General features: G+C 43.6%; 1 protein-coding gene and 1 long non-coding RNA gene across 4 annotated transcripts; one reads left to right on the top strand and one right to left on the bottom strand.

Moving 5' to 3' along the window:
• Positions 1-707: 707 nt before the first annotated feature.
• LOC143491238 (uncharacterized) lies at positions 708-9,719 on the bottom strand. 2 transcript variants are annotated; one of them, XR_013125143.1, is made up of 2 exons: positions 9,520-9,719; positions 708-1,385 (listed from the first exon to the last, which is right to left on the bottom strand). It is a non-coding gene; the product is annotated as an uncharacterized LOC143491238 (long non-coding RNA). The 2 variants fall into 2 exon arrangements; XR_013125145.1 differs by lacking the exon at positions 9,520-9,719 and adding an exon at positions 3,052-3,297.
• On the top strand, positions 3,260-5,653 carry socs1b (suppressor of cytokine signaling 1b). 2 transcript variants are annotated; one of them, XM_076990063.1, is made up of 3 exons: positions 3,260-3,589; positions 3,950-4,242; positions 4,516-5,653. In XM_076990063.1, exon 3 carries the CDS (start codon positions 4,569-4,571, stop codon positions 5,136-5,138), a length of 570 nt encoding a protein of 189 aa, XP_076846178.1. In that variant the 5' UTR covers positions 3,260-3,589; positions 3,950-4,242; positions 4,516-4,568; the 3' UTR covers positions 5,139-5,653. The 2 variants fall into 2 exon arrangements, with proteins under 2 accessions (XP_076846178.1, XP_076846179.1); XM_076990064.1 differs by having other exon boundaries at positions 3,260-3,450.
• Positions 9,720-10,009: the final 290 nt, after the last annotated feature.

The raw sequence follows: 10,009 nt of genomic DNA on the forward strand, positions 1-10,009 counted from the left end.
CCAGGCTGCAGCTGCAATCTGCACCGAGCGAAAAAAAAAAAAAACAGATTTATGAACGTTTGCAAAAAAAGTAGCATACTTACAGGGTTAGAAAGACGCATGTTTCATGTTCAGAGTTTTCAGAGTGTAAAGTGCCTCTTTATGGACAACAGAGAGACAGCAGAGAGGTCCTGTGACATACTTTCAAACACTTAATCTTTTAACAGCAAAAGCAAAAACACCATAAAACAGTAATGTCCACACGCCTAGCAGCATCAGACATGCCCACACGTCTAGCAGCATCAGACATGTCCACACGTCTGGCAGCATCAGACATGTCCACATGTCTGGCAGCATCAGACAGGACATGTGGATCAGACACTAGGTGTTGATTATGGAATTCCTCCACACTTCTTGTCCCTCCTTCTCACAGATTGTGGACTGTGCAGCGTGTCCTTTCACAGGGGGGTGGCCATACCCCAGGCTGTCCCCCGCGCACCTGTCCCGGGCCTCGTCAAACTTTAACTGACTCCTCACCTATTCTATAATAGAACTTGAACTATGATTTTGGCTCACTGTAGTTCTGAGAGAAACAGGAAAGTTTTGTTATCTCCTCACTGATTTCCTAATGTGGATCGGAGGGCTTGATGCCTTTGGCTTATATGTCAGGGTCTGTCTACCTCTAACGCCGAGAGTGTTATGGAGCAATTGCAAGGTGGACAAATGTGCTGAGAAGAGCAAGATTTATTTTGAAAATCCATCCTCAGGGTCCTTAACACAGTCCAGGTTCATATTTTCAGAGCAGTCTGAAACAAACAAACAAAAACTAGAACAGAGAGTAGGGATAAACAACGCTAAACATGGGGCTACGTACAATAACCAGAAAATGACAAGTGAAACATACAGGGTTTAAATACACAGAACTAAATTAAACACACATGAGACCAATAATGAAGGGAAGAGTTACGAACAACGAGGTGTGACAATAATAATAATAAAAGTACATGGAACACGAAAACAAGGGCTTGACTGACAGCGGGGGATGGGGCCAGACGTAACAGTCCAGAATGAACAAAGGTGCATAAGACATAGTAACAAACAGGACCCAGAGGAAACGGGCATAACAACACAAGCAAAAATGAAACCAGAGACCACGGAGGGCAAAAACAAAGAACCATAGAAAGACAAAAAAGGCCCACAATAAACAGAAGGGCTACCAGGCAATACCAAGAAGGGCCAGACAGGGGGGGTAACACTGAGTGGCAGAACTAGGAGGCACAGTGGTGATGTCCAGCGGTGGGTCCATGGGATCCAGAGGATCTGGGTGTGCTGTAAGCACGGTGGCGGTGTCCAGGGCAGATGGGATGGCTGATGGGACAGCCACTTCCACAAGAGCCTACGAGACCCTGGAAGAACACATACAGACACATTCCCCTCTCAGGGGTTTTTCTGCATGATCATTCTGTCTTAACACATTTTGCGCTACAGGCTGCTCCACCCTGTAGCGTTGGTCAACACAGGCACACTCTTGGTTCTTAGCTGTGGTCTCATTCCACAAAGTGACCAAAACGAAGAGATGTGGACGACGAGACACTGGTGCACCCACACAGTCAGGGGATCTGCTGTCTCTGGCCTTATGCTGCTGGAACAGGGACAAATCTGATGGCGAATCAGCTGGAGGTCTGTCCCAGTGGACAAACTGTCCAGTGTCTCACTCTCTCACTGTGTCCTTCCATTACTGATTATTCTCTACCGCCCAGTAGACGCCGGGTCTATGTACAATAATCAGTACCGCCCAGTAGACGCCGGGTCTATGTACAATAATCAGTACCGCCCAGTAGACGCCGGGTCTATGTACAATAATCAGTACCGCCCAGTAGACGCCGGGGCTATGTACAATAATCAGTACCGCCCAGTAGACGCCGGGGCTATGTACAATAATCAGTACCACCCAGTAGACGCCGGGTCTATGTACAATAATCAGTACCGCCCAGTAGACGCCGGGTCTATGTACAATAATCAGTACCGCCCAGTAGACGCCGGGTCTATGTACAATAATCAGTACCGCCCAGTAGACGCCGGGGCTATGTACAATCATCTGTACCGCCCAGTAAACGCCGGGGCTATGTACAATAATCAGTACCGCCCAGTAGACGCCGGGTCTATGTACAATAATCAGTACCGCCCAGTAAACGCCGGGGCTATGTACAATAATCAGTACCGCCCAGTAGACGCCGGGTCTATGTACAATAATCAGTACCGCCCAGTAGACGCCGGGGCTATGTACAATAATCAGTACCGCCCAGTAGACGCCGGGGCTATGTACAATAATCAGTACCGCCCAGTAGACGCCGGGTCTATGTACAATAATCAGTACCGCCCAGTAGACGCCGGGGCTATGTACAATCATCTGTACCGCCCAGTAAACGCCGGGGCTATGTACAATAATCAGTACCGCCCAGTAGACGCCGGGGCTATGTACAATAATCAGTACCGCCCAGTAGACGCCGGGTCTATGTACAATAATCAGTACCGCCCAGTAGACGCCGGGGCTATGTACAATCATCTGTACCGCCCAGTAAACGCCGGGGCTATGTACAATAATCAGTACCGCCCAGTAGACGCCGGGGCTATGTACAATAATCAGTACCGCCCAGTAGACGCCGGGGCTATGTACAATAATCAGTACCGCCCAGTAGACGCCGGGGCTATGTACAATAATCAGTACCGCCCAGTAGACGCTGGGGCTATGTACAATAATCTGTACCGCCCAGTAGACGCCGGGGCTATGTACAATAATCAGTACCGCCCAGTAGACGCTGGGGCTATGTACAATAATCTGTACCGCCCAGTAGACGCTGGGGCTATGTACAATAATCAGCAAATGAAAAGTGAAACATTTAGATAACCAAGGAACTAAACTAGACACACACGAGATCAATAATGAAGGGTGGAGTAACAAACAACAAAGTCTGACAACTGAAACAAAAAAGCGCACAGATAATGAAAACAAGGACATGACTGACAGGTCACGGTGAGGTCTGACATGACACAATCTATATATATACTTACAACGTTAATTCACTTGACATGCATTTGAGGGTTTTTTATGCTATATTGTACAGCAGCCTGTAAGGAAATGCCCTTCTTCATTTCTGCGAAATTTGTTATTTTACGAAGTTTTCCATGCACAAAAAACCGAACCCCTGCCCCCTTGTTTGATAGACAGAGCGCGGGACAGATAGCAGAGGTCTTGGAGTGGAGGCGGGTGAAGTGAGCATAAACTTTAACATTGTCATGAGATTAACCGCTAGCTGATGATCACGTGATTTAGAGTAACTGGCGGATGAGTTAAAGTAAAAGAGTTGTGCGCGCTCGCGCGTGCTCGCATTTCGGAGAGGATTGAGAAGATCCGTATATTTGACGCATGCCAAATTAAAAAGGTTTTCCCTGTTTGACAGGGGTTTATAGGTGTGTTCATAGTCATGATACATTCAGCTTACAAGACATGACCTCCCACAGAGCAGAGAAACAGCTTTATCGTCTTAAAACTTGGATCGCTTTTTGTGCGAACTTCCAATGGCAAGACATTGGCTTTGTAAAATGAGCGGTATGGTTTTCATACGTTTATTAGCATAACTTAAAGCTATAAGTTGAATTCCACATTAGAACGTTCAAGGAATTATCGAACTATTACAATTATTATTATTACGTGACTATAAAATTTAAGCCCGCAAGCACTGCATAAAATATAGTTGAGTCAAGATGAAATTTTGTTAAGATATACTGAATTAGGTCTGTCATTCGAGACCTTAATTCACTGTGGTCAACATATTACTGATGGCAAAACATAACTTGAAAACAAAACGATTTTTTTGCAGATTCATGAAGTATAACTATAGGTCAACGAAGCGATCCAGAATTCCTTATAAGCGATTCAATTCAGTTACTTTCACTTTCATTTTCTCAGATCGCCGTGTTCTCGTCAGAGTTGTAATAACGCAGAGAGAATTCTTATATTCAATTGACATCATGATCGTGAAAAGTGGATTCCATTCGGGAAACGACAGGAAAGGCGCTTAACCAACGAGCCAACGACACCAACGAGCGTTGCGCTAATTCTGCAGGACTCGCTCTGAAACGGATCGTCTCGGATTTGAGACGCTTATGTGACTCCGTTGATGTTCACAGCAAACCGAGTATTTGAATTGTGTTTACACCGAATTCTTTTAAAGCAGCAATCGACTGGCAGTGTGCACCTGGGTAAGTTCTTCAACGTTTATATTTTTTATTGCTTTAAAATGGTTTTCTTATAATCTGTGAAAATGACAGCACTAACTACCTTCTGAATAACTGCCAGCTGTCCAGTGACTGTTTTTGCATGTTTTAATATGTGATTTTTTTTTTCTTTTGAGCGAGGAAAAAAAACCCACATTTGTTGCTTTTACATATGATCAGATGTGTTCAGAATTGAGGAAACACCTCCTCCCCACTCCTCTGAGTTAAATGGCTTTGTGTTTTCTGTCTTCACTTAAGTGCGCTGACCGCTGTGCCTACATGAGCTGGAGTCATGGCAACCCTGCACTAGAATGGTGCATCACAATGACCCGGACCACGCCGCCGTACCTCAGGACCCCCTGAACCCCACCGACGTCCCGGCCGCCCAGCCCTCTCCCCCGACCCACTTTCGTCCCTTCCGCCGCGAGCAGGAGTGCGTGGTGGTGGCCCGCACCATGCGGTACCTGGAGCACAGCGGCTTCTACTCCGGAGCGATGGACGTGGACGAGGCGCACGCCCGCCTGTCCGCCCTCCCCTCGGGCACCTTCCTCATCCGCGACAGCACGCAGATCGACGTCTTCTTCACGCTGAGCTACCAGTCTGCGGAGGGTCCCACCAGCGTGCGCGTGCTGCTGGGCGACGAGGGGTTCGCGCTGGACGGCAGCAGACACGTCTTCCCCTGCCTCTTCGCCCTGCTGGCCTTCTACATCTCCTCGTCCAAGAGGAGCCTCCGCAGACCTTACCGGGGGAACTCTCCCCAGACCCTCCAGGAGCTGTCACGCAGGGCCGTGGTGCGCACGTATGGACGAGACAGCCTGGAAACCCTGCCCGTCAGCACCAACGTCAGGGACTATTTGCAGCTGTATCCTTTCAGTATATGAGAGGGTGGATGGAGGAAGGTGACCGATCCTCACATGCATCCATGTAAGCACATGCCGGTACAGAAAGCACTACCACGGGATGATATCTGCCTGCCATGCAGACATCGTGTTTCATTTCAGTCAGTCATCAGTTTTAAAAAACGACTAAATCAAATGGGCTTTTTTTCTGGACTTTAGGAAATGCAGTTTGTGCCACATTTGTTTAGTCTGTAGAATGTAATAGTTTGAATTGAGAACAGTACTGTAAAACGATTTAAAATGCTGTATTGTTGATGCTTCTCTCAAGACTTTGTACTAATTTATATGTAAATGAACATTGGGCTGACTTGAATAAACCACCTGAAAATAAGTAATTAATGACATAAGTCAACAGTTTCTTTGAATTTAGCAATTTCAGTAAAGCAGTGCAGTAATATTAGATGTTGGTCAAATGCATATTCATTTTGCATTTTAATATTTTTGCGTACATAATAATAAGCATTATTTGTTAGTAGTGTTTTGTTTTTACTGTAAGATGTCTTATTATTAAAGGAACTCTGAAAGTCCAAGTTGCTCTTCTGATTATTACCATTCCTCTCATAAACGCATCAGCAGATAATCTGGTCGCTCCATTTAGGAGAAATAGAAAGAGAAAGTACTTCTGTATTAGCTCATCTGATACGTAATTTAAGATGGATTATCATCCTGTTTTTTTTTTTTTATCAAACAAGGCCTTCAGATTATTTGCATTATAGTGAGCTCGGACTCACTTTATTCAACTTCTCTCAACACATTTCATTAGATATGTTTGGGGGGGGGGGGGGGGGGGGGTCACCAGACTCAGCTGGAGTCCAGTTCTCCCTGGTTTGAGATTCCACTAGAAGTTTCCATCTGCAGAGGAAGGCTTTCTAACCTGTCACGAATTAAAATGTTGGCGCATGTTCTCTGAATGAAAGTTCAATAGCCCCATCTAGCGGACAAAGCAGTCACAATTATGGTTAGAAAATGGCTAAAGGACGAACGTGCCAAAATTCGGTAATATATTTCAATGGCAGTCGCTTTGCAACAAAACACACGGGAAAACCATCTATGTAAAGGTAAAGTAAAGAATGACCTGCAATAGTTGTGCAATCGTGTGAATACCGTGATTTCATAAACACCTACACAAATCTAAAAATAACTGAACGTGTCAGAATACTATGTGAGGACACTTAATATAAAGAAGTATATAATAAGCTTGCATGTATACTGGAAGTTGTATATTTGGAACGTCAGTACTGATATTGCACAGTTCTGGAATGCACTGAAGTGTATAGGAATCATTCTAGAATAGAAAGGGATCAAAGCATTTGGGTCAAGGTCAATAATAAAAGGAAGCCGTGTCACTGTTGCCATGCTGACGTCACTGAGACACGTCCTCACTTCACCTTATGCCTGCCATTCAACATGTTACGTCATCTTTATTTCTACAGCACATTTAAGTGACATCAAGTGCCGACCAAAGTGCTGAACGATAGATATAATAACACACACCTAAAATACCTAAACATATAAAAAATTAAACTAGGCATAACAAGATATTGAGAAAAATCCCTAAAAACACTAGCAATATAACACAGAGATAGAGAACATGATGACAAAGGCCAAAACAACTAATGGCAAAGAAATCACTCAGGACTCAAAGGCCTGTGAGAATAAGTAGATTTTAAATTAGATTTAATATATCTAGATTTAATATATCTACTGTGGCTGATTCCTTATTAAACAGAAGATTATTCCAAAATCTTGGAGTCACTACAGAAAAAGCCCAGTCAACTTTGACCTTTAACCAATCTAAACACCACTGGTTAGAGGAGCGTCTAAACGTGAAAGTGAAGATTTGTGATGTAACTCGTAGCCAAGCCATGAAGGGCTTTAAAAACAATAACCCTGAATTTTACTGGGAGCCAGTGCAATGATGCCAGTACAGGGATGATACTGTCCCTTTTATACGGGTCAGGAGACGTGCAGCTGCATTTTGGACCAGCTGGAGACGTGATAGGCTCGACTGAGAGATACCAGGTAAAGTGAATTGCAGTAAACAAGTCAGGAAATAAAAGCGTGGATAAGCGCTTTTCATGTCTTTAAAACAAGATGCTTTTAAGCTTAGCTATGTTTCTAAACTAATAAAAAAAACTTCCTCTAACCATTGTGCTGATTTGTTTCTGGATGTTTAGGTTAGAGTCAAAGTTGAAACCAAGAGTTTTTACATGATCATGCACATTTTTTTCAAAGCTTCCAAGTCATTGGCTAACACACTAACAGTCAGGATTTCTAAAAATCATAATGTACGTTTTTCTTGGTTTAACATGAGGAAGTTCTTAGACATCCAGCACTCAATGTCCCTCAAACAATCCAACGTGAGCTGTAAAGAGCAGTTTTTGTGTGGGTTTAGTGGAAGCTATATCTGTGTCATCTGCATAGCAATGGTAAAAGATATTATATTTTCGAAAGATAGACCCAAGAGGGAGCATATATAAAGAAAAAAGGACAGGTCCCAGAATAGATCCCTGTGGTACACCACAAGCAACAGGTGCTGAAGAGGAGGCGGATTCACCCAACTTAACCGAGAAGGTTCAATTCTCTAAATAAGAGGCAAACCACTTTAGTGCTACTCCTTCTATACAGACACCATACTTCAGGCGATCTAGCAGAATGGCATGGTCGATGCTGTCAAAGGCTGCACTTGGGTCTAAAAGAATTTAAATTGCACTAAAATTTCACTAAGAAATAAAATGACTAAAAAGTAATTTAGAACCTTAAGAAGAGCTGACTCAGTTGCTATGGTGAGCCCTAAAACCTGCCTGATACCTGTCCAGAATGTTATGTTGCTTTACAAAAGAATCAAGTTGATGAAGTTGTCTCTAAAACCTTTGCCAAAAAGAAATTGGTCAAAAATTCTCTAAAACTGCGGTATTTAAGCCAGGTTTAAGCTTCAGAAGATGCTGCACTACTGCATGTTTAAAAAAAGGGACTCCACTATTAAGACTGCTATTTATTGTTATCTGAAAACTAGGGACAATAGATGACAGAACACCTTTGTGGAGTGATGTAGGAAGCACATCCAGGCAGTTTCATGCGCAGCATTAGCTCAGTCAGATCAAACAGTGATAAAGGCACAAACTGACATAAATAGGTAGGGGGTCAAGTGAAGGGGTCATGGGCCAAATAACCTGTTAGTGAACGCAGACTATCAATTTTAGAAGTAAAACACCTCACAAAATTATTACGTTTCAGCAGTAGCTTCGAAGGTGGGAGGTATAGTGGAGTGTAATACTGTATTTATCGTATTGAACGGGACTTTTGGACTGTGAGAGTGACTAGCAATGATGCTAGAAAAGTAGCTTGCTCTAACTTCTTTGAGGCCATGTTGATAATTCTTTAGACATTCTTTACGAATTTATATGAAATTTGAAGTCGATCTTTCTTCCATTTCCATTCTGCACTACTATGAGTGTACAAACTTGTGCTGTTTAGCCATAAGGTTGTGACTTCACTTTGACACTTCTAGATTTTAACAGAGGGGGACATTCCAGGTTCAGAAAGTAGATCTCTCCCACATGTTGCTCAGGCTTCCTGGATTGTGTAGCCAGAGGTTTAGAAGGACAGCATACAGGGATGTTAAACTCACAGAGAAGCAGGACTTTATCGGAGCTAGACAACGTGTCTGATAGAAAAGAGAGTTCCTGAATGAAGTCCTTGTTATATTTAGGAGGTCTATACGCTAGGGCACAGAATACAGGACATGATCAGCTCGAGTGACTGTACCTCCAGCAGATGATAAACAGTATTTTAAATGATTTGTAAAGACTCACGAGACCTCCACCTCGTGCGGTAGATCTAGGAGTGTTAAACATGCAGTCACTTGGAGACAGTTCAGTAAGGGGGCTAGGGTCGCCAGTAGACAGCCTTGTTTCTGTTTTAATTATTTATGTTACGTTAGAGTAAATAGTGCGAACAAGATGCCGAAACTAAGAGCCCAGTTAAATAAGGCTAGCTTTATGTGAAGTGATAGCGCTAGTAGCAAAACATCGTGACACCAACGACATAACGACTGACAAAAGACACCGGCAACACGCACACTTAAATACAAACACAAGACACAAGTTCAACATATGACGTTAGCAAGGCGAGAGAATAACACACACACACACACACACACACACACACAAGCGCACGTGGACGCAGGCTAACATAAACACGCACGCGCCCGAGAGAGAGGAGTCAGGGGCTGCACATATAGGCCAATTATTTTATATTTCATAAATGTGTGATGGCGGTTTCACCGTGACATTCCGAGAAACATATAAATACGCAGCTCATTAAGGATGTTAGCTAGGCTACGTGTAATAAAGGTACTCACTGCAGTGCTATGGTCCTCCATGCATTATATCTTCTACATTTATAGGGTCGGTGTGTTCTAGACATCTTCGTGTTCATGAATCTAGACATTGCGGTCTGGAAACAAATATTCCATATGTAAGATAAATCTAATCAAGAGGGCAGTTTAGTGTGTGCCACATGTCCAAACTCTCTCGCCAGGTCGGTTGTGTGAATCTACAACTAGAGACAGCGTCACATCAACCAGTTTTAGACACGTTTTCGTTTGACCTGTAGGTGGTGCTATTGTTCTTAGGTCCACAGAAGCGAAAAAAGATTATTCTGGTGTGTTTATTGGTTGAAGGACAAGGACCAGTTACGTGCATTACTTACAGTAGTAATGGTCGGATAGATTTATGGACATGAGGGCTGGGGAGCTTTAAAAGTGGAAAGTGAGTTTAGCGAGAAGAGAACACACCAGCACATTGACTGTCTTTCCTCCTGGTTTCCCTCGTGTCACCCACCACCTTTCA

The sequence above is a fragment of the Brachyhypopomus gauderio genome, unplaced genomic scaffold (assembly GCF_052324685.1).
Source record: "Brachyhypopomus gauderio isolate BG-103 unplaced genomic scaffold, BGAUD_0.2 sc72, whole genome shotgun sequence".
NCBI lineage: Eukaryota > Metazoa > Chordata > Actinopteri > Gymnotiformes > Hypopomidae > Brachyhypopomus > Brachyhypopomus gauderio.